The following is a 26,829-nucleotide window of genomic DNA, read 5'->3' as shown; positions in this document are numbered from 1 at the left end:
TTTAAAATATATATGTATTTCAACAATGTTTCGTATTTCACTTTTTAACTTTTTATTAATAAAAAAATAATAAAAATAACTTTTAAAAAAAGAAAACTAAAAATAATAAAATATATTTAAAAATCACTTTTTAAAATTCATATATAGAAGATATAGAACTTTTAACTCATCTTTAAAAAAAAAAAAAAACAATGGAGTGCTAATTTTTAAACATAACTTAAAAATTTGTGGAGATATGACTCATTTTAGTGTCATTTGCTGTCCTCCTCATTCTCCATTGTTTACCAAAGGCAGGCTAAAAGTAAAAAACTTTTGATAAAAGAATTGTTTATAAAAGAAAAAGCAATCTTTCTTCTTCATTAAGCAATCAACAACTTGTCTGTAAGACATCAACAATGTGACCAGCGAAACTTGTCTCTACGCATTTTACTTTCTGTTATAAATTTGCTGCAGATTTTGCTTTTTATTGAATAAAAAGAGAAATTCTCACTTTTCATTTATAAAATTCAGAATTTAAATTTGAAAATGGGATTGAATATCAAATTAATTTTTTTTTTGGTTACCAAATAAAAAGTGTGATTTCTCTTTTTTTTTTTTTTTTTATACTTTTATAAATAAGACACATATATTATATTTAAAATTACTCTAGGAAGAAGCAATCTTATTAAAAGAACAGCACAAATCGTTTACTTAAATTACCACCACAAACTGATTAAGCAAAACGACTGATAGCTCACCCCACACACACTTATTCTTGGAAAGGTTTTGTCATTTCATTTCTTTGCAATGGTAACGATCAGATTCTTGAGCCAACCAGTTCCCTTTTCCAAGTGATCAGCCATCCTCAGTGATAATCTGTCGAACAGATCATCAATGTTCAAGGAATCTCCAAAATGACTTATCAGCATGGATTCTGCAGCAGCTCTTACAAAAGTTGCTACATACTTTCCTCTCTCCAACCTATCCAACACTGCCCTTTCGTTACCGTAATCAACAATTGAATCCCAACTCAGTTCGAACTTTTCGAGTCGCGCAAGCGTAAAAGAACCTTCCTTTTCAATCAAATGCTTCACCTCTTCTTCGCTAGGATGATACAATGGAACATTAAATGAGTCAAACTTTGATTCTTCAATTTGACCCTGCATCAGATTGATCAACCAATTTAAGCATATATTTTATCAAAGCTAGATTCTTTATATATATATACACACACACAAGAAGGAAAACCATTAATTTCAACACTAAATTCAAAGTGATTGTTATATTTCTAGACTGGCATTAACTAAAATTCGAGCCAAAATTAACTGGTTAAGTTTAAAATGGCTGAAACAAATTAAACAGAGAGAAATATACCTCATCAACCATCTCTTTCAATGAAAACCCAAGTGCCTGCCAAAGTTCATTGCCATATTTGCAATAAGGAATACTACTCTGAGCGAAGATGATGAAGACAAATCGACCTCCTATCACCATCTCTTCCGAGCGTGACTTCAAAAATGTTGTGAAATCCTTTTCAAATTGACTCAGATATGCTTTATGGACGTTTGGGGGACTTGTTTCAGCTAAGCAAATGTTACCTTTGTTCAGTGCTCTCCCAGATTCACTTGAAAGCTCTTCAGGTACCTGATTTAGATACCACAAGTTTTAGCACTTCCATTGCATAATAATTTAAATTTATTAGCAATCGATCCCTTATCTTCTACTGAATTTTTCATTTAATTCATGTTTTTTTTAAAAAAAAAAAATTTCTGAAGCAACTAACCAGCTACCCCGCAGTAGGTTTATTGGCGAGCACAACATCCAACACAGCAATAGATCAAAAGGTGACAAACAATAAATATCGGTAACAATTGTAAATTTCTCTCCAAAATGTGCTTTATTATATACTTATTTTTCATACGTTTTTAAACTATCATGAAAAGTTTGTAAGTAAATTTCGTCTACCACGTTATTAAATTAACTATACGATGATATAGAGTCATTTATTAATTGTTTTATTTTTTATTGATTGGTTTATTCATTAAACTAATAAAACTGTAATAATTAATAAATAAAACTACAAATTAACATACAACTAATTTAATTTGCAGATAACGTGATAGATTGAATCTACTTAAAAAAAATATTTTTATTAAATTAAAAATGATAGTCGAAGAATTCAAAGAGACCTTCACCGTCATGTTAAATCTGTAAATATTAAAACTAATACTTTTTACTATTATAAATATTTTTTTATTAAATAATTGACATATCATTTCAGTTTTAATGACTAAGTTGTTCTATAACATAAATATTAAATACTAGTTTTTTTGTGTAAAATAAAATTAAAAAATTAGGGATAAAAGTTTGAAGTAATGCATATATCTTTTTCACTTATTTATATTTTATTAGTGATATATTATAATTTGATGAGAGGTAAATAGTATTAAAAAAACGCATAAAAGTACAGACCTGAGAGAGTTATAATTATTCATAAACAATCATGGAGTCTTTATTTGGGAGGCATGAAAATTAAAGAAAATGTGAGGCCTGTTAAAAATAATTTTAGTAAAAGCATTCTTAAGAATACTCTTTATATATATTTATATATAAATTTTAATTTTAATTTATTTTAAAATATATATATTTTTTCTATTTCACTCTCTAACTCTTATTAATAAAGACAATAAAAAAACTAATAAAATATTGTGCTTTCTAAATAAATTAATAAAAATATATTTTAGAATTATATCTTATTTTTAAGTTTATATATAAAAAATATAGTTCGTAAATTATCTTTAAAAAATAATGAATTATAAATCTATTCAGAATCCTAACTTTTAAACATACTCTACAAAGAACAATTGTTAAGACATGACTCATTTTCCATTATGTACCAAAGGAAGGCTAAAAATAAAAACTTTTGATAAGAATTGTTTATAAAAATAAAAATAAAAATAAAAGTAATATTTTCTTCTTCATTAAGGATACCCATAATTAACAACTTGTCTGTAAGACATCACCCATAATATTACTTTTTTTCTTGCATAAAATATAATATTAATATCTAGTTCTCATTTTTATTCGAATCCATTATTTATTTAATTCGTTATTTGATGTTTTTAGTATTTTTAGATAGAAAGTCAAATAAATATTTTACCATTACATATAAAATGAAGGTTTTTAAAGATTTTACATTTGTAATAATTAAAAGAATATATGAAAAAAACTTTTGCTTCTATATTTACACTCTAAATATTATTTTTACTCTTTTTAATGTTTGTAGAGTCATTGAAATACTTTTAACAAATAATCATATTAATAAAATAATTTAAAAACTAGAGGAAAATTTAAAAAGTGAAATATAAATTAACAAAATTTTGATATTTTAAAATAAAAAATACTAAAATAATAAAGTATAAAAATGTTATTTTTATTTATCTTTTCTGTATAATTATATTAATTTTAAGCATGATATATATTTTATTTATGGAAAAAAGGTAAAAACAAAGATAATAAAGAAAAGGTGTTTAGCATCCTCGTTCATTAAGCCGATTAAAAAGTAAAATATTTTAAAAAAAATTTATACAAATTTAGTATATTATCTATAACAAATAAAAATAACATGTGTTATGAATATTTTATATTTTAATATTAAATAATTGCCCAATATTTTATTAAAATTTTATCTATAACAAATAAAAATAACATGTGTTATGAATATTTTATATTTTAATATTAAATAATACTCTATTAAGATTTTATCTATATTGTTAAAACTTTTCTAAATTCTTAGGATTTACACCCTTAGTAAGATACCAAGCACCGAGACCAAACCATATTTTTGTGCAGATTGCTGCTTCTTGTAGAGTGTGCTTGGAGTTGTTTTTATGTGCTGAAAAAAGAAATTTAATTTTTAATATAAAAACTAATTTTATAATTTTCTAAAGATTTTTTATGTTTTTCTAAAAAAGTGATATTTAGACTTTAAAAAATAAAATAAAAATATAAATTGAGATTAGAAAAATACTTTTCTAGCCTCAACACCAAACAACTCGTAGTTAACTGCATAAGTGAAACTGTGAAAAAGTTAGATGATGTGTCAAACCTGAGAAATCCAATGGAGACTGGAACATGAGTGACCAAAGTGCAGAAAATTCTTTGGAAATAGCCTTCCGTAAAAACTTCCAGGCATTGCAGCTATGAAACAATGCGGAAACCTTTTACCCATTTCTTGCTCTAATTTCTCTTGAAATTCAGGCACCAATGATTTGAAAATAGTGTTGAAATCAGTCCCTGGAAGGTCATTCAAAAAAACCTGCAACATTGGCAGTTTCTTGTTCAGCCCATTACAGGTGGAATCGATTGTTTCAACGACTTCCCGTAACGGCAATAGTGTATTGGGTCCTGACGAGCATCCCATTTCAGCTATTCTGAAGCACTCTGGCAAATTTGTGCGACATAACTCTACTATGCACTCTTCTAATACAGGCCTGGCTTTCATAATCACGTTAGTCTGCACAGAAGAAACAAAAGTTTCTTGTTAAGAAAGAAAAAAGAAAACAAAACATGATTCAAATGCATAATCACAAAATTCCATTAGAGCATGAGATGGAGACCTGATAAACTGAGTTTTTGTAGTAGCTATTTTCTCCTTCTCCTTCATTCATATAAACAACTTTTGGAACTTCCATGACTGCAGCCATTCGGAGAAGAGAACTTTAGATTTAATTTTCAGAAAGGAAGAATAGTCTAGCTAGTGGAATTATTGTTCCCTCTGGTAGCTCATTTATCTTACATATATTGTGGCAGCGATAGCTCTCTTCTCATCTGATATGGCCAATAATTGAGCTGTCTTCATATTAGCTTGTTGTTTGGTTTGGAAGAGGGGATATACGTTTGTGTTTTTTTATATTATATTATTTATCTCTTAACATTTAAAAATCTATATCTTTCCATCCTTTTATTTTGTGAATTTATATTAAAAATCCCATTAATTAGAATTTTTATTAAACAATTATTAATTAAATTTCATTTTATACCATCTATTCTCTAATTTCTAATGGAATATATAAATTGTTCTCTATATTTTATTTACTGCATTAAAATCTCTTTACATTTTAGAAGTCAATGCAATTAAAGAACTAAATTGATAAAAAAAATAATTTGATCCTCACTTTTTATATCAAAATTATAATTATAGTGTAGCAAAATTATAATAAGAATAATATCTATTTTATTTTAATAACTTAAAGTTAAATTGTATAAATTTTCAATATTTTGATAAATATAAATACTTTTAAGATATTGAAATTTTACTAGAATTTTAATTATGCTAGAAATTAAAATAATTAAAGAACATTAGTTAATTATTTTTGTATAGATACTAAACTTAATTTTTGCACAAAAATTAAATGAGGGGGTTCTAGTAATAATAAATAAAATATAAAGAGTAATTTATATATTACATCAAAAATCATGCGTCAAATAATATAAAACGAAACCTAATTAATGATTGTTTAAAAAAAAAATTTAACGAAAATTTTTTTAGTATTAAATAACAAAATAGACAAATGAAAAATATATCTTTTAAATATTAGGAGATAACTAGTATAATATAAAAAATACAGTAAAAAAAAAGTAATTACCCATCTAGAAAACTAATCATTTCATTGTACTGTTTCTTTTATTTTTTTACCATCAAAAAGTTCATACCACATCAATAAATTTTATTAATCACTTCAATATAGGCTAAAATTAAAAATTAAAAAAAATTATGGTTTAGATTTGATAACAATGAAAAGTACAAGACTTATTTGGCAATTAGGCTAATTTTATTTATTGATACTAATAACCATATTTAATTATTATAAATAATGATAAAATCTAATTAGTATTATTGTATGTGATAAATATATTAGAATTAATATAAATATAAATGAAAAGTTCTTATTTCATTTCTTTTATTATTTATATTTAAAGGGTGTGGTTCAACAGGTGAGACTAGCTATTAGTTGATTTATACCCATCAACTAAACAAAATATGTTTGGTAAAAATTTATAGCATATTTGGTTCGACTCATTAATGTAGCTGGTGGTTAAAGGATAATAGTTGATGGCTGGAGGCTAATAGTTGGTAGGTAATAAATTAAACCATTTTATAAAATATTATTAACAGTTGTTATTAATATATTAAATGATCAGTAATATATAATTTATTTTTAAGTGTAAATTTTATTTTGTTATACTATTTTCAATAATATAAAGTAATAAAAACAACTAATAATAATTAAAAATATTATAATTAATTTGGTTCAGCTCAATTGTATTTATTATTAGAAATATTTATAAAAATTAAATTAAAAGTGTGGATTAAAATTTAATTTTATTAATAAAAATTTCTATGAATGCTATAATTATAAATATAATAAGTATTTAACTATTAAGTATAATTTTAAAATAATAGTTATTTATCATAACTTTTAAAAAGTTTAATTATATAATATCAATATAGTAAGTTATTATTAATGAATTTTAACAAGAATAATAGTGTCCAAATAAAAAAATCAAATCAATTTTGAGTTGATAAGAAAAATGTTTAAAATATAACTGATTTGAAACTAAATCAACTATGAGTAACTGATATTAAGAGAGTGTTTAGTACATATGTTAGCTGTTTCTTACTAAACAATTATATTCTTAAAAAGAACTTATGCTCAATTAGCGACATTATTTTTATTAATAAAGTTAAATTATTATATTTATTAATTATTAAAATTATTCTTTTTAAATTCTATACTTTATTTATAATATCCAATTTTTATCTTTTCCATATCACATTAATAATTTTATCTATGTTTTTTTTCATATGCATTTCTATATTTATTTTGACTAGCCAATTTTAATTAACATTTATAATCAATTTATGTAATACAAATAAATTAAAAAAATATTACAAAACATGTATAAAAAGATGTACTTTGCATTATGATACTTTGTATAGTTGTATATTTAATTTGTAATATTACATATAAAAATTTATTTTTTATATTTATATATTATAATTTAAATAAAAATTATATTCATATAAATTATTTTACATATTAATAATAAAAAAATTATCTGCTATCAATTATATAAATTATCGGCCATGTGTAATTTGACTTGATCATATGAGAACAAAAAGAATTGTTATGTTAAAAGAAAGGGAGAGTAGCGATAACTTTTATTGAGGAAATTTGATTTCAATTTAATTTTTTACCAACTAAAAATAGGAATTAATTATTTCTAACTGTCATTCTTAATTCAACTGTTATTCTTGATTCTCTACTTTTTCTTTATGAATCAAATGATATGAGACGAATTTAATATAAAAATAGTAAATCTCACTTACCCCACCTTTAAGATGCGCATTCTTTTATTTTCCATATTCATTTCTGGAAGCTGCGGTCAGTATCATTATTATTACATAATAGCACCCAATCCACCTTGGGTCTCTTTCCTTTTGTTGCTTTCCAATCTTTAACAACACCATTTCATCACGTGCCAAAAACTTTGTTTTCTATTATGTCGGTTCTTCTAACATTATTTCTATTAAAATTCATATTTATCTATAAATTTAAAGTTTATATTTTTTATTAATTTTAATAAAAAAAATTTTAAAAAATCTAGATGTATTAAATTTTTTTATTTTCTATTTAATATTATTAAATTATTATATAATTTAGTTTTAATTTTTAAATAAAATATATAGTTAAAATTTTTTATTAGACACTAAACTTCAATTATATTAAAAATATAAATTTTACTTGTATCAATATTATTTTAATAGTTCATAAAAATTTTATTTTTAACATACAAGATATTGTGATCTTCTCCATTAGTAGTGAAGTTATCAACTGGTGTTTAAATTATTTCACTAGATTAAGATATAATTTTTATTTTTATTAGACATTAAAATTAATTTAAATTAAAATTTTATTTTATTTTAATTTAATAATAAAATTAATTTTAGACGAGTTTAATAATTGATAATAAATTTAAAAATCGAATTGCGATCTTGAATTACCAGGTTAGTTTTTCTATAAATATCTCTAACTATTTAATAATTTAAATTAAAGCGTATAGTAATTTGATAATGCTCTATAAATAAGTATTTTTAAAATATCTAAATTTTAGAATGAAATTGTGCTAAAATTAGAATAATTAAAAATTATAGTTAATTATTTGTATTAAAATATTGAAATTAATTTATTAAAAAATTAATTACAGTAAAACTTCTTTATAGTTACATGTTTGAGACAAAAAGAAATTCATGACTACGAAAAGGTTCTAACTTAATAAAAGCTTGAATATTAATTTTTTTAATTAATAATTAATTTTGTTTGCGAAACGATAACAATCAGAAATAAGATACATTCATATCTTACCACATATATATATATATATATATATTTTGATGAGAGAAAATAATAATACAATAGAATAAATATATTATATATTTAAAATATATATATATATATATATATATATAATATTACTATATATAGAAATATTTTTTAAGAAAAAATTTAAATAATTTTATTTATTATAATATAGATTTGTTCATATTTACAACTCAATATCAAATATTTTTTATAACGATATTCAAATTATATGGATATTATTATAGAGAAATTTTATTATATTATTATATTTTAATATATAATAAATGATTAATTTTAAATAAATCTTATACTTATTAAAACTTTAGGAACTAAATTAGTAATTAAATATAATAAAAGTTAGAATAAAAACTGGTAGTAAATAGTAATTAGCCGGTAAGTAAATGGGACAGGAAAAGAAAGGCAGCACGAGAAAATGGGAAGCAAGGGACGAATGGGGAGTTGCTTTCACCAAATACGAGTCGCATCATGTCAGGTCCGTCCTGGGGACCATAATTTTGTGCTTATAAATAATTCTGTTTGTTGGTGCCCAAAACAATTTAAAAGAAATCTGCTGCCTCCACTCAAGGCTCCTGACGTCACATGTGAAATCGTTATTTCTAAAACAACCAAAAGAAAATTAATGTGAAACCATTATTAGATTCCAATTTCTACTCTTTTTTGCCTTTTTTTTTTTTCTACTTAGATTTCTAGATAAATTAATTTTAGGGATTTTTAAAAAATATTAAAACCATAATATGTAATGTAATTTAGACAACTCGTTAAAAAAATTAGATATATCTTAAAACCATAATAATAAATAAAAACTATTTATTCATCATTTTTTAAGAAACAATTTAATTGCATTCATCAAATTAATAATGTTTATTAAATCAAAACAGAGGATTTATATCTTTTAATTTTTATTTCTAATCTTTTTCATTAATTTAGCAAACGTTTGTAACGTTGTAATTTTTAAATGATATTATTACTTGTTTTATCTATTATTGTGTACGCAAATAGTTGTAACATTAGCGCACTAAATCAACTGCATAGAACAAGGGGATAATCAAGTATTTATAATGTTTTAGAATTCTTGAATGGATATTGGAACACTAACTGTTATTAAGTAAATAATTAATGCTATTAATTTTTTATAAGCTTTTAAAACCTGAGTATCTAAAGTCTCGGTTTTTTTTATTTTAAATATTATTAATAAGATTTGATTTAATATATTATTCAATTTTTATACGTTTTTTTCTATTACATTAGAATTCTTTTTTAGTCTTAATAAAACTAATTACTACCCCTTTCATTCTAGTTGAAGGATTAAGTTGATAATCTAAAATTATAATTTAATTTTTAAATTTATTATCAAGTATTAAATTCATACAAAATTAATTCTAGTATCAAATTAGAGTAAAATTTTATTTTTAAAATAAGTTATTTTTATTGTATAATTAAAATAATAAATTTAAAGTTCCTTTTCTTACTTATATCTTTTATTCTTTTAACATAATTTAATTCTAGAAAATTTAAACATACTATAAACACTTATTTTTTATTTAATATCATTACTATGTAATTAGTTTTAAAATTTTAAATAAAAAAATAGTTAAAATTTATTATTTTTATCATACACTATAATTAAATTATATTAAAATATAAAATTCACTTGTAGGTTGATAAAAAACTTCATTTTTAACATACAAAATTATCAATGATCTTATCTATTGATAATGAATCTATCAACTTGATTTTTAGATTATTTCGCTAGATTAAAATATGATTGTTTAATTTAATCTTTACTTCTAATATAATGTATAATAAAAATAATAATATAATGATATTTTATAATTAAAAATATTTATTTTACATTAATAAATAAAATTAAATTATATAGTGATTTAATAATATCATTGTAAATATAAATAGTTTTAAAATATTTAAATTTTTTGAATTAATTTGTATTAAAAATATAAAAAAAAAATAGAGCAAGAAAAAGAATACTAAATTATTTTATTTTAATTAGATACTAAAACTAATTCGTGTTAAAAATAATATTTTATTCTAATTTGATAGTAAAATTAATTCTAGACTTGTTTGATATTTATAATTAATTTAAGGATCAAATCAAAATTTTAAATTACCAGCTTAATCCTTCAACTATCACGAAAGTAGATAATAATTAATTTTATTAAAACTCGAGAAAATTTTGATATAGTACAAAATTATAAAAATCAACTTGTATATTAAACCAAACTTCAGTTGTAAATTATATTTAACCACCCTTTTTAATATAATATAAAATTAAAAGGTCCAAAGAAAAGATTTAGAGTTTCCTTCAAAAATTTCCACCATTTTCCCACTATCCACACTTGTTTAATTTGGTGAACAAGAGGTTTAAACTTTTATATTCATCTTTTCTTAGCTAACATTTATAACATGTTTAAGTATCCTATTCAGATATTTTAGCTGCAATTTAATTAAGATTAGTTTATCGTGACACCCATAATTCTATTAGATCGTTTGTATTTATGAATTTAGATAAAAATATTTATAAAATCTATAAATTTAACTTAAATTCATTGTTTGATAAGTAAAACAATGATATAAATCTATAGATTTCAAAAAATTACTCATTCTCTAAAATCCTTTATTTTTTAGGATTTTAATTTTCCACCTAAAAAGTGAAGAAGTCCAAAATTTACTATCTAAAAGAATAATAAATTGTCATAATATTTTTTAATTCTAAAAAATTAATTTTATTTCAAAATTGTTCTTAACTTTAAATAAAAATTTAATCTTTTTATGTTTAAAATAATAAAATTTTAAAAAAATTTAGATTTTAAATCCATAAAATCTGATTAAATGTATAAATTCTAAAATCTCTCGATTTAAATGATATTCAAATTTTTTAATAGAATATTATTAATTAATAAGGGAAAAATCACAAATGATAGGGATCCAAGGTGATGAAATAACCCCACCTAAAAGCTAATACAAGGCAGAATTACAAGAGGAAATAACATAAAACACCAATCTGCCTAGATAGCGACATTATAGGATTTTATTTGTTCCTGTTTTGTATTCTAGATTTGGTAGAACTTGAAGCATGTTTTCGGTTTTTGTTTTTCTTATAAAATCTTCTCATTTATTTAAAAAGGAAAAACAGCTAAAAGAAAGCAAAAAGGAATGCCCGGTTAATCCATAAAAGCTCATTTATGATTTTTTCTAAAATTAATATAAAATTTTTAATTTACAATTTAAATCTACTTACCATATGATAAATATATCAAATTCGTTTTTAACATTTATCTAAAAAATTGAAATAACATCACAAATTAATAAAAAAAAAAACCATAAATAACAAAAAAATCTAATATTATTGAACTCATAAACATTTTAAAATATAAAAAGACTAATATGAATTTAATAAAGTATAGATACTCTTTAAAACAGCTAAATCTTTTTATTCTAGTGAGGTAAAAAAATATTTAATTATATTATGTTAGACATTGAGATTAGATTAAGCTAAAATTTAAAAGATGCTTTAACTTGATAATAAAAAAATTAAAAGAATTCTGTCAAAAAGAAACTAAAAGAATAATCTCAGTATAAATGAAATTAAATATTAACATAGTAAAGATCTAATGAAATATATGTAATTTGCAATAAAAAAATAAAATTAATGAATTCACCAATTCGTGGAAAAGGTTACCATCCCACAAATTGATGATTGCGATCTACGCGCAAGGATTAGAGATCCCCTGACCCTCCTGAGTGCGCGCGCGCGCAGACAGTCGCTCGCATGTGCGCCTGCGAGATCCGACACAACTTTATGGACCGCACTCGATTGGCCTCTAGTGCTCCTTTTTCTTTTAGATGAAACACCCCTTTATTTATTTAATAAAAGTTTATAAAATTTAAATAAAAAATTTAGTATATAATATTTATATAACGTGTTTCAAATCGCTAAAAGAAGAGGTTTTATCTAAAAATTATAAATAAATATTTATCTCAATTATAATTATAGGTACGTTGCAAACAGAGACATTCCACTGCAAGAAATCAAAGCAAACCAGGCTCCAGTCCTCAGCTAAAGATAGCTACCAAAAAGCACTCTCACCTAACTATATCAATAATTGGAAGAGAGACTTAATAAACTCAAATGATAGCAATAATTGAAAAATCTTGAAAGGACTGTTAGATTGTGACGCCAGTGAAACAACTGAATTTCTTAGTCTCTAGCTAGACAACGGGCACCGACCCATGTGGAAATACTGTTCTTCCAAAAGAATATGAGCTAAAATTGGGCCAAGAACTTCCATGAGATAGCAGTGATTATTGATGCTCTCGAGTCTTGAAGTAACTCATGCAAATGATAGATCAAATTATTGTCAACATTTATTGAAAAACCAGGGCCAAGAGAAAACTATAAAAAGATATACTAACAGTTGGAAGGAATATTAAAATATTGATTGTGGCCTTTATGATAAAGTTATTTATTGAAGGAATAATTATAAGGGTGATGCTGCTTCTTGTCTATATTTGAGACACAATTATTATTGTGATTTTTTTATGAGCCATGCCATACTATGCCATCAACTTATAGTTAATAGTAAAATTATAATTATTTATTCCATCTATGGTAATTTAATTCTTATTTCCTTTCGATATTACCTTTAAGTTTTTTACCATTAATAAATTCATATAATTGATTAATTTTTGTATCATCTTTATTTAGTATTACTTATTATTTTATGATAATATTATGAATTTTCTTTTAGACAGTTGGTTTACTCTATATTAAAGAAATAGCGTTGACATAAACACAAGAATTCATACTTAAATTTTGTTTTTAATCTACTTTAATTTTATACCAACATATTCTTATTCTCTTAAAAAAATTTACAAAAATAACAAAAGAAAAAAAACGAATTTAAGTTTATTTATTTTATGATGATATTATGAATTTTCTTTTAGACAGTTGGTTTACTCTATATTAAAGAAATAGCGTTGACATAAACACAAGAATTCATACTTAAATTTTGTTTTTAATCTACTTTAATTTTGTACCAACATATTCTTATTCTCTTAAAAGAATTTACAAAAATAACAAAAAAAAACGAATTTAAGTTTATGGATAATGATCGGTCCAAATTATGTATAGATATTTAAGGGTATTTTAAAGTTTTAATGATATATTTCTATATATAAAATGATGAAAATATGTGTTTTTGCTTCACTTAAGCTCAATTGTCTATTTTCAGGAATATTAGCAAAAGGAGGAAAACATGGAGCTAAAAGAAGCTTAATGAGACATATTCGTGTTAAGGCCCAAGATTATTTTAGTCATTTTGTATAATTATTAGGATTTATATTAAGAGTTATTTATGAGATAGTATTTAGTGAAGATTAAGATACCTAAAGACTTATCTATTAGATAGACTTATATTAGTATACTCATCTCTAGAGAGATTTATTTAGAGGAGGACTTTCCTCTATATAAATCTCTGCAAAACCCTAGAAGAGAAAAAAAAGTAGGGGGAAAGAAAGAAGAAGGATGGGAGTTTTCTCCTACCTGCTCTCTACACTTGCCACTATTATTCTCTCCATAATTCTCTACAGTTCTTTATAAACACTTTAGTTTTAGTTTTCATTGTTCTTTTAGGATCTAAGGAGCTTTTCAAGAAGTGGAGTCTGAGGACCAATCTTCTTCCTACTTGAAGAAATTCTGGATCTTGAGGGAGCTTTTTACTTTCTTATTTTTTATCTTTCTATTTAATACCATGATCATTGGGTTAAATATGTTAGGCTAGTTTTCATAAGTGTTTAGTTTAGTCTTTCTACTTTTGTATGAACCTTGTTATTTATTTATTTAATAAATGATTTCTTCACCTTCATATCTTTATTAGTTTCAGTTATTATTGTTAGTTAACCATCATATTAATTTAGCAATAGTAATTGTTATGAAAATCTTTAGGTTTAAAAGTATTAGAAACATCATCTTTACTTTAATCTATGTTGGTATAAGAAACCTAAGTTGTGTCATTAGCTTGAGTGATTTAGGAAAAAGGCACATCACCATCTCATTCATTAGATCTAGGCTTAAAATAAAACAAGGAGATTACTAAGTAAATTGCTAGATTAAATACTATTTTTAGCATATAGTTTTAGATCATAAGCATTTGCATTTGTATTTGCATTGCATATTTATTTATTGTTTAGTTACTTTACTTTATGACCATTATCCTCTCAAACATACGATTTAGAGTGTTTAGATTTACTTTTATTGTTTTGTGTTGATAATTAGTCTTTATAATAAGTGGCCTCATAATTCCTTGAGAGATCGACCTCGTGGTGAACTTACCTTTACTATAGGAACGGTTCGTGCACTTGCGAATACTAAAAAAGACACATCAAGTTTTGGCACCGTTGCCGGGGAACTGTGTCCAAATTTATTATATTAATTGATTATCAAAAGTGTCTTGTGTTTGTTAGTTTATTTTTTGTTTTGTGATTTATTTTGTTTATGTGTTTTTGTTTGTTTGTAAATTTTATTTTTAATCTGAAATTTTATTTTGTTTTGTATGCTTAGCAGGAAATAACTAGAAGAAGAATCAACAAAAGAAGTTGATATCATGGCAAACCCACCAAGAGAAGTAGGAGCTGAAAGGCAAATGGTTATGAAAGATTATGCATTGCCTACAATTGGTAAAACTACTTCATGCATAGTTCTAGGTGATACATCTAGGAATTATGAACTTAAGAGCATTCATTTTAATATGCTTCATTCATTTATGGTATGCCTAGTGAGAATGCATTAACATTCATTAGAGAATTTTATGCCATAGTTCATACTTTTCCATTATCTGGACTTAATGAGGATCAACTAAGAATGAGGTGTTTCCTTTATTCATTGAAAGAAAGAGCAAATGCTTGGTTAATGACCTTGCTTCCTAATTCTTTGAGAAATTGGAATGAAATTTATCAAAAGTTTATGAGTAGATTTTACTCACAGCAAAAGACCAAAGAATTAAGAGGTGAGATTTCTAATTTTTATCAAGAGAATGCTGAATCTTTTCATGAAGCATGGAATCGCTTCAAATCACTTTTATTGCAATGCCCACACCATGGATTCCCACTCCCAATAACTAACCAATCATTTTATAATGGGTTGACACACCAATATCAATGTATGGTTGATAATGCAGCTGAGGGTGCTATATTAAAAAGAACACCTGATGAGGTTTATAACATCTTTGAGATGTTAGGAGCCAATTCTCAATAAAAAAGTGTGAGGACAAAAAGAATAGAAGTAAATGAAGTGGTAGCTAATAGTGAGATGGCCATGCAATTGGCTGAATTGACTAAGCAAGTTAATATGCTTACTTCAATAAAAAAAACTCACCAAATAATGAGGTATGTGGTATTTGTGGTATTTATAGTCATAGTGCTAATGTTTGTTCATCTTTTGATAATTACAGAGAAAATATGTATGACCAAACAAATTTGATGGATTCTTACCAACCTATGCATCCTATGAATGACCCTTATTCCAACACATATAATACAGTTTGGAGAAACCATCCAAATTTTTCTTGAAAATACAATGACCAAAACTCACCATAATTATTGAGAAATCAAAATCAACCTCATTACCAAGACCAATATTCTCAATTCCAAAGGAACTCCAATCCTTTCTTTCAAGATCAAGAACAAACTCTTCGATCTAATGAACAAAGGAAGCCAAGTTTGGAAGAAACACTTCAATCATTTATGATGGCTTCTCATGATAGGATGGAGAGGAATGAGAAAAAGACAGATTCCATTGAGGCTTCACTAAAACGTTTAGAAGCTCAAATAGAACAAATTGTTGAAGAGCTCAATAAAGAGGAACTATCAAGTCAACCTGAACAAGCCAATTCCATTACTACTATTAGAAGAGGTGAGGTTGTCGATAATATTGCTATGGAAATTGAAAGGAATTTTTCTTCTTATGCAGGTACACCTGAAAATGATGGATTAGTGCAAAGCAATGAGGAAAGCATACAAAAGGAAGAAAAAATATAGCCTAATCTTAGGCTGGAGAAGAAAGAAAAGGAAGTATTTTCTGGACCTGAATTTCATAAGGCAGCTCAGCCTTATAGACCCCCTACTCCTTTTCTAAACCAACCCAAAGAGAGCAAAAATGATGAATTTTTTTTTGAAAGTATTGAGATGCTCTCTAAAGTTAATGCTAACTTACCTTTGTTGAATGTTATCAGGAAAAAACCAGCTTATGCAAAATTCTTTGAAGAGTTGAACACCAACAAAAGGCGATATGCGAACAACGAAAAAATACAAGTAGCAAGTGTAATGCTTCAACATCAATTGCCCCTTAAGATGAAGGATCCTGGTAGCTTCACCATTAATATTACAATAGGTGCCAAAAAGGATACAAAAGTCATGTTAGATTTGGGAGCAAGCATCAACTTGATGCCGTATTCGATGTATAAACTACTTGGCTTGGGAGAGTTGAAGCCTACCACCATGTCTCTACAATTTGCAAACAGATCGATAAAATACCTTAGAGGTATAGTAGAAGACTTGCTAGTGCAAGTAGGTAAGTTAATAATTCCAATTGATTATGTAGTACTTGACATGGAAAATACGCCAACAAGGGATAAAAAGCAAACCATAGTCATTGGTAGACCTTTCATGGCAACTACAAAAACTGTGATTGATGTGCATGATGGAAAACTTACCATGACAGTTTTAGGAGAAACTGTGGAACTTAAAGTGTTTGACTCTCTAACTTTATCTCCTAAATCTACTATTGATAAGTGTTCATATAATTATTTAGATTCTCTTGTTTATGAACAATTATATGATGATATTCCATTCTTAATTGACAAGAGTTTTCATGACACTTTAGATGTTCGCATAAATAGTATGAAGCCATACTTGAAAGGAACGGCTTATGACGAAAAGGTGGAGTGCGCGGACGAACACCCACTATGAGCATAATCAGGAATGTCTAGCTATAGACAATAAACTTAGCAATTGTATTTTTATGCATTTAAAGTTATTATTATTATTATTATTTTAAATTTATTTTTTATTTTTTATTTATTTTATGTTTATTTTGTAGGCTTGTATTTGATTCCCAAAAGGCAATATGTCTCCATGAGAAGCAATTAAAGCTCCAAAAAAAATTTGAGCGAGCCACATCAAGGGCAAAGAATTTTCACACGGGCCCGTAATGGCAGAGACAACACACTGCAGCAGCCCAAGTAGCCATGGGTCGCAGGGCCTCCCGCGAGAAGAAAGCCGCCGAGGCGTGGAGGGCTGCAGGTAGTCTGCCGTGAGGCGCAGTGCTTCGCGAGGAGGCCGCGACCTCGCGGACCAGCAGAGAGGCAGCAAAGATGCACGCACGGCCCGCAACATCGACAAAGACACGAACGGCAAAGATAGCACGCAGCACGAACTAATGTGCCCACAGCGATGGTCAAAAAATTGAGCAAAAATTAAAATAATTAAATCCAAGAAATTGGGATTAATTATGAATTATTTTTAGTTAAAATACTCTTTTTTTTTAAATTAAATATATATCTATCTCTTCCACATAAATAGTCATATCATTGATTTAGGACTTTATTTTAGATTTTATTCTAGAATTTATATTTATTTATTAGGACCTAACTTTTAATTATCTTAGGATTTAATTTTTCTAGTATGTTTAGGATAATTTATTATTTTTAAATTTTTATTTCTTTATTTCTTTTATAATTATCAATGATGTGTGTTCAAGTGTGCTTCTAAGGTTTGGATGGTGGAGATTGAAATTCAAGTTCATGGCTTATTATGCATTGCAAAATTTCAGGGAAGTATTCTATCTTCTTCCTCTCTTTTTGTTCTTTATTTTTCTATATGCAATGACATTGAGGACAATGTCAAATTTAAGTGTGGGGGAGGAAAATATAATATTTCTTCGATTAAACTTTATACGTCATATGCCATGAGAATTAGCAACTTTGGTTAATCTTTTGTAAAATTTTAAATTTTTTCACTTAGCTTTTTCTTATTGTTCTATATAAGAGTCGATGAAAGAATGCTATTATGTTAAGATTCTTGAACTCTTGAGTTAGTTTTTAACATGTATAAATGTGAACTCATGAGTTATTTGCACTTAAATGATCAAATGTTCATCTTTTGTATATGGACATGATAAATAGTTTAGCAACATTCAACATGGGTATGATTGGAAGTGTATGATTTAGATTATCATTTTCTTGTTATTAAATTGGCTTGCCTAAGTTTGTGAGATATGATATGGGCAAGTTTAAAGCTCTAAGTTTAATAACTCTACTCCGCTAAATTTAATTGCTTAGTAACCGGGGATCTTCATGATCAATATTGATTTTCGCGTAAAAACGCAGTTAAGATTATGAGTATGCAAAGCATCTTGTTATATGTTTTGTTGAGTAACTAGGTGCATTCATCACCCATGTTTGTATTTACGTAAAAAGACATAACATCTTAAGAAAGAAACAAATACCCCAAGTATCAAAAATCAAAATCCAAAGGGTATAAAGAAAAGAAAAGAAAAAGTATAAGAGCTTCAAAAGCAAGTAATAAATGCCTATTGATCTCTTGTTTTTGAATGAAGGTTTTGCTTTTTTTTTTTAATAGAGTTATGATAATTTGGATTATGCATCATAGTTGTATCCTTTGAAGATGAGTTAGACTATTTGTTGTGAAACAGGTGTGAAGGATTTGATGCTTGAGTCTTTTGATTAACAATGATTGAGTTTATATTCTTAAAGAAAATTATTATGCCTCAAGTATTCTTGGGTTGACATGATCTTTGCATTAATAAGATTCTTTTGAATAATATCTTTAAGCTGAGTATGGATGTTCTTTATGATTTTTTGCAAAAGTTAATTCTCAGTTGCTATTTACTTGAGGACAAGTAAAAGTTTAAGTATGGGGGTATTTGATCGGTCTAAATTATGTATAAATATTTAAGGGTATTTTAAAGCTTTAATGATATATTTTAATTTTAGTTATCTCTTTTAGTTAGGAAGGTTACATTTATTCTAGATGGGATGTAAATCCTTAATAGTTAAGTTTTGGGTTTTCTAATAGTACGGATTTTGATGAATAGAATTAAGTTGAATTTGAATGATAATTGGTTGTTAAACCTAAAAGCTATTTTGCTTTTGTCTTTATGATCTTGTGTAGAATGACATTCAAGTAGATTGATGATCTTCTTGTGGAAAAAATAGTTTATTATTAAATATAATATTAAAAATATAATTTAAGATGTTATTTTCTAAAATTAGAATTATTATCTAATTAAAAACTAATTTATTTATTAATATAATATTAAAATATAATCAATATGCTATTTTTTAGGATAGAATTAGTATCATTATTTGATTAGTTAACATAATATTAAAATAAATTAATATGCTTTTTTTTAGAATAGAATTAGTATTATTATCTGGTTTAATTTATCAACTATCGTACCGCACTAATCAACTGAATCAAACATGCCCGTAGATTATATGTAAATGAGAACTATCATAGAATAATAACCATTCTCCTATGTGAATGGTATTTTAAATTTTAAAATTGAATCATGAAATAAAAGACATAAATATATATATATATATATATATATATATATTTTTAAAATCCTTAAAGGATCAAATTGATGCATAATACATGCGAATCAATAGAATTAATAAAATAATTTTATATCTTTTATTATTGGTTTACAAAATTACCTTCTTCCTCTAATTAAAATTTAAATTTAAGTGGGAAGACCTTGGAAAAATCTTATTAGCGATTGTTGTTGGTATATTAAATGACCATTGAGAGTATAATTTATCATTAAATATATTTTATCTTATTATATTATATTCAATTATACAAATTAATAAAAAAATTATAATAATTAAAAATATTATAGTTAGTTTTCTGTAGCTCAATTTATTTATTATTAAAAAATTTATAAAAGTTATTTTAAAAATAAAAATTTAAATTTAAATTCGCTAATAAAAATTTATAATTTCAAATACCATAATTATAAATATTATAATTATTTAACTATTAAGAATAATTTTAAAATAATAATTATTTATTACAAAATATAAAAATTTAAGATTATAGTAAAATATTATTAATAAATTTTAATAAAGATAATATTATCTAAATAAATAAATAAATTAAATCACCTATTAGCTAATAAAAAAACTCTAAAATAGAGCTGATATGGATTAAATCAGCTATCAATTGCTTTTTTTAAGTCTTCACTAAACATTTTAATATAATTATTAAGTAAAAAACAGCTATCAGCTGCATTAAACTTCTGAACTAAATATTCTGTATGTAAATATATGAGTATACAATATTTTTCTAATTTAAATATATGCTCATAATACGAAGAGAGAGAGATGATGAGGATCCGAATGGTGAGTCCTATGCTCTATATCTCTGTCTACAGTGCTTTTATACTTCAAAATGTTCAAACTTTAAACTTCACAATTTTACAAAAAAATTATTGCAATTTGGTCGAATATAAATAACCACTAAATCTTATTGTTACCATCAAACAATCAGTTCGCACTAGGGCACAATATTATCGTAAGACTTCATTAATGCAATTTAATGGTTTATTTGATTTCGTCGTGATCAAGTAGATAAACGTTGCTCCCAAAATTCAAATAAATCACGTAATATTTAACTTTTACTAACCAACATAAACATATAAATCATATGATTTTATTTGAACTTTGGTATTTAGTTTATAATTTAATCTTTCGATCCATATGCTAAGTGATTTGCAAGTGTTTGAAAAGCTGGTCATAACGTCCTTTTGATTGGAATGCAATTTGTATAATAAATGATCAGCTGACATATAATCCTCATTTGACTTATATTAAACTGTGTATAAACATAATCAATTAATAATATATTCATTTACATGTAAAACAATTTACTTTTTATCTCATATTCAGCATGAATCTAGAATTACATGACCACATAAAATTCAAATCTTATTATTTTATTCTCATGACTGAGATCCCATCACAAATATGATAAATCAAGCTTGTCTTAATTATTAAATACTCGTAATACAATTCAATTATACATATAACAACAGAATTCAATTGATGCTTATCTCACCTTTCATGTTAATAACCTTTGCAATGTGTTGAGGACCCTTTTCTGAAAATAGAAAAAAAGTGTTGAGGACTTAAAATATAACAAATACTTGATTAGGAATCTATGTTGACAATTATGGTCATATTCATGCAAGTGGGTCTGGCATTTATTGCTATAGGACAACCTGACTGTAATACACCTATGCTGCAATCTCTGGTTACAATTATTCAAATGCCTTTATTCCTTTTCTTATACGGATTAGACATATGAGCCTACAACATAACAAAGTTCAGCTTAAAATATGTACTACACAATTTATGGTGATTTTTTTTGAATGGACCTTATCTCTTTGGATGTACCTCTATTTACATTAAAATTTAATTTCGTCCCAAGCCCAATTAAATTGCAAGTCATATTTAAAAAAATATTTAATTTTAGGAAACTTTTAATAAAATATTTTAAAATTAATAAAAAAATATTTTTTACTGTTTAATTTTTTTGTTCAATTATACTATTTTAATTTTTTTTTTTAAATTTACGGTATTGATTATTTTTCAGTTATTCTTTTTATTTTCTTCTTTCAATTTTTTTTTTTTTGTTGTTTTATCCAAAAGCAATCAAAGACAGCAATAACTGTAATTTTGAAAAAATAAAAAAAATGTATTTTTAATATTTTAAGACAGTAGAAATAAAAGATCATAAATTTGATAAAAAAATTTTAAAAAAAGTATTTCTGATATTTTTTCTTAATTTTATTCAAAATCCATAAAAGCTCATGGCCCAATTCCGTAGCCTATGATCCATATATTTGATGCATGACCCAAACAAAATCAATAACAACAAAATTCTGCAAATACTCATTACAAAATTCTTAACTTTTCCTAAAGTTCTTAACCTCTTATAGTAGCTTTCAGTTACTTCTTTCTCAATAAAAAAGAAAAAAAAGCTTTCAATTACTTAAATTCTTAGCTCAATCTTTCTGTTGAACCCTTTATTCTTAGTTCAACATGTTGTGCAGTCTATTTTCATCAATCAAAGCCTCAAGTTATTAATTTCTAATTTATGTTATCGTTAATTAGTTAAGTCTCCAGCCTTTTCTAATTCCTTAGCTTCTTTTTTATTAGCTCATTATAAATTACCTTTTTAAGAAATTGTCTGAACTCATATATTATTGTTTTGGCTTTCAATTTATATTTCTGAAAAAACAAGAATTTCAGTTAACTTTAGTTTAAAAGGATCCAAGTTTCCTACTCCTTAATTTCCTATGAATACCAAAAATAAAAATTATGCAATTAATACTCGACTGAGTCCAAACATAGGTTAATAAGGACATTTAGAAGAAGTGCATCACTTCAGTTTTTTTTTTTTTTTTTTTTGAGAAAAGATAGAATTTCATGAAGAAATTAAATAGGAGCCTACTTGATAACTGAGGACTATAAGTCAATTTATCTCATTCGGAAAAGACAAATTGACCAAAACTTGTATTCCATTATAACAAAAATTTTAAGAGATTGTTTTATGGACAGACTCTAATCAGAGAGTCTGACCCGACCTAGAATCTTTCAGACAACTAAAAGAACAAGTCCTATTATAACTAAGCCGACATATATCTACGAAGTTCTACTTTTAGTAGGACATAAAAACTATCAACATTTATATAAGGAATGGAGATACCATGTTACAGGTAGATGCTATTTTATACACTTATACACTTTAGCCACCCTCTTACAAATTACAGATTTTATCATTGGAGTAAGTGGTCGGGTAATCCCCTTCGGCGCTTTCTAATCATTCTTGCAACTATTCTGGAGATTAAGGTCAGCCTTCTAGATCTTTGTTGATAGCTCACCTTTGTTGACCGAGTTATCAATAAGACAGAGATAAAGTAAAAAGTATCGAACAAGAAATACAGAGTATGTATACCTAAAGCGTTGACACCTAGCTCGTGTCCTTGTTCGATGGAGTTGAGCTTAGAATGGTATTACTTGATTAAAGGAGTTACAGGCAATGCAGTCTCTTTTTTTGGATATTCATTGAAGTTCGCCTATTTATAAAGTTTATCTGCAGGGTAAGTTTAGTCAGTTTTTTTAAGAGGAAGAATATGTCATCTCCTCGATATGGACGACTAAGAATAAATAGTCATGCTAGTTATGGACAGAAGAAATGAGACCATCTAAAAGCTTGGATCTAGCTCGGGCCCTCAAGTATATTAAAGAATACTTAGAAGCCCGAACAACTAAATAAAAACTAAAAAAATAGAAGTCGGAACTATATTAGAATGTTTACAAAGTTGCTTAAAAGTAACAAGAAGACCGATTGAGTTTGGATGTAGCTGAACTACGGATACATTCATATCAAGAATGACAGATCTATTAAAAAGATCTAAAGGAAGCAAATATGAAGTGCATGGATATAAGGATCTAAATCGGCTTTAAGAAGCTCTTCGTATAAGACTATATGACTAGCCTCAAGGATGCTATTTCCTAAAGAAATCTTTCGAGACCTCTTTCAAAGTATAAAAGGTTTGGAATTTTACCGATCTTGAATATGCCCAAGTTGGGTCAGGTCCATTTTAGAATGGTCGAGATGGTGACTGTTTTCACCATCCTCGGAGGAACATTCAAGACTCTCCACCTCTTCTTGTTGAGGAATGGCTGATGATCAAGAAGGTTTTGAAAATGAGTTTCTACAATCCCATCTCCATGAATGGGCCCAAATTTTGGATAGAGAGAGGAAGGTTGGGATGACTCCATAATTGTGACAGCCTAGCCTAGAGAAGTGGTCCGACGAGGGCAGGAAGTGGACGCTAGGGCAAGGATAGGATGCCTGGACAAGGAGCGGCTTCTGGCAAGCTTATATGGCAGCACTCTAAGATACGGGGGTACATGAGTGAATCGAATTACATATCAAAATGGGGCGGAAATGGTTGACAATATATATATATATATATATATATATATATATATATATATAAAGAGTTGGAATAAATCACATGAGGCGCCTTTTGGTTGTTTGGTTTTGGAGTTGTAGGAACTCCAAAGTTAAATGTGCTTGGTTCAGAGAAATTCCAGGATGGGAGACCTCCTGAGAAGTTCTCGAACCCGCCAAAAGGACAAAATCGTGAGGCCAGTGGGGGCTAAAGAGGACAGTATCTCATGTGATCTGATTCCGGATCGTTACAGTAATAGCAAAGAAATAAAAAGCCTATAGACAATATGCAAAAATCTACAGCAAAGAAGAAGGAAGAAGATCCAAAAGAGATTAAAGGCACTTACTAATGAAAAACTGGGACTTGCAGGCAAGAGACAATTTTAAGTATCAAAATACTCTGAAGAAGAGGATGCAAGAAAAGCACTAAGAAATTCGACAATGGCAGAAAGTGTTTTAGAAAGGAAAAATTCCAAATTTATATTGATGCTAGATGCTGAAGATAGCCCTCAGTATCATTGAAGAAACATTACAGAATGTAAGGACGTAACTGTCTTTCGACAAGATATAAATGAAAAGCGGTTCTCATTATGATAGACTTGATGTACGAAATGTCAGTAAGCATGTCAGACATCATAGACGTTTGAAATTCAGAGGACACAACTGAGCTTACCTCTTACTAACGATATGATCAAGAACAAAGTGAACATCTTGTCAGATGAACATCAAGCTTGCCATATAGCTAAATTAGCTGAATACGAGCATGAAAAACATACCAAGCATAAATACTCTTAGACAAAAGGAGATGACTAATGATAATTGAGCATTGTAAGCCAACTTATTCTACCCGAAAAAGACGGAGTTGACCAAAAGCTTGTATTCCACTATAACAAAAAGTCTAAGAGATCGTGTCATGGGCGGACTCTAGTGAGAGAGTCCGACTCGACCTAGAATCCTTTAGAAAACTAAGAGAATAAGTCATATTATAACTAAGCTGACTTACATCTATTGAGTTCTACTTCTAGTAGGACATGAAGACTATCAATATCTATATATGGAATGGAGATAACACGTCACAGGTAGATGCTATTTTACACTCTTATACACTTTTGCTACTCTCTTATAAATTACTGACTTTATCATCGGAGTAAGTAATCGTGCAATCTTGTTTAGCTCTTTCTAACTATCCTTATTAGTATTTCGGAGATTAAAGTCAACCTTCAAGATCTTTATTGATAGCTCACCCTTGTTGACCGAGTTATCACGACTAATTAACGAGTTGAACTAAGTCCTGGAGGAAAAACATTTGTCCAACGAATAAAATCGGAAGATTTGGATAAAGCTAGCTTAGCAATCGAGTGACCTAAAGCATTTAGAGAACTGCTAGCAAGTACAAAACTAAAAGCAACAAACGCATTAGATAAAGAAATGATCGAGATCAAGAATTCTAGTACGAGGTGACTATCCATTTGAACATAGAGAGGATCCGACCTTTCGGGAATCACCCAACTTGTAGAAAAGGAAATAGATGTAGAAGAAGAGAAGTTTGGATATAAATTATCATTTCCCTCTTTCCATCTTAATATAAACTTTGGCCCTTTGCAAGAAAAATCAATTGGATTTAGGAGGAAGAAGCAGCTGCACGATTGTCTCAACAAAAAAGGTTTACAGAAGTGACTTCCCAATATTCCTTGAAATTTCCATGCTTGCATTAAACAATTCTTCCTCCAAGTTCGTTGCATAACTAGGGTCCATTTGCTGGCGTCTCCATGACTCGCCTTTCCCGAAATCTCTAAGATAGTATGTCGGAATGTAAAATTCTAAGCTCCATCATGAAGACATAAGTTTCACAAAAATCTTAACAAGATTGTCAAATTATTGAACTTCTAATCTCTAAGGACAAATACACTATCTGGTTGCTTTTCTCAAATTCACTTTTAAGAACAGTATTGATTTTTATCTACTTTTTTCAGAAAATAATTCTGAAAATACATAAAAATAAAATAATTCTATTTGTTTCATGAAAAATATTTGTCAGGAAAATAATTTTTAATTTTTCTGTGTTTAGAATGATTAAAAGGAAATCTTTTCTATTACGTCTTTAGAATAAAAATGATTTTCTCTTTTACAAAAAAAAAAAAAATTTCCTTCACTCTTTCCCTATCTTTAATGATTTTCAGAATTGCAGCCAAATATAGAAAAATAAATTATTTTCTAAAAAGATATTTTTCATGAATCAAACGAAATTGAGGTTTTTCAACCTAAATATCAAACCAACCAATGACTAGAAATTTATTTTTAACTTGTTTTATTCTGAAATATTTTAATTCAATTTAACATT

General features: G+C 26.4%; 1 protein-coding gene and 1 non-coding gene across 2 annotated transcripts; both read right to left on the bottom strand.

Annotated features, from left to right (window-relative positions):
* Positions 1-631: 631 nt before the first annotated feature.
* On the bottom strand, positions 632-4,851 carry LOC8263774 (7-methylxanthosine synthase 1). The gene is made up of 4 exons (XM_048377419.1): positions 4,599-4,851; positions 4,088-4,495; positions 1,354-1,623; positions 632-1,139 (listed from the first exon to the last, which is right to left on the bottom strand). Exons 1-4 carry the CDS (start codon positions 4,683-4,685, stop codon positions 774-776), a joined length of 1,131 nt encoding a protein of 376 aa, XP_048233376.1. The 5' UTR covers positions 4,686-4,851; the 3' UTR covers positions 632-773.
* A 10,586-nt stretch (positions 4,852-15,437) lies between these two features.
* LOC112536997 lies at positions 15,438-15,545 on the bottom strand. Its single transcript, XR_003080917.2, has one exon. It is a non-coding gene; the product is annotated as a small nucleolar RNA R71 (small nucleolar RNA).
* Positions 15,546-26,829: the final 11,284 nt, after the last annotated feature.

The sequence above is a fragment of the Ricinus communis genome, chromosome 7, assembly GCF_019578655.1.
Source record: "Ricinus communis isolate WT05 ecotype wild-type chromosome 7, ASM1957865v1, whole genome shotgun sequence".
NCBI lineage: Eukaryota > Viridiplantae > Streptophyta > Magnoliopsida > Malpighiales > Euphorbiaceae > Ricinus > Ricinus communis.
This window is presented reverse-complemented; position numbering and strand designations above follow the sequence as displayed.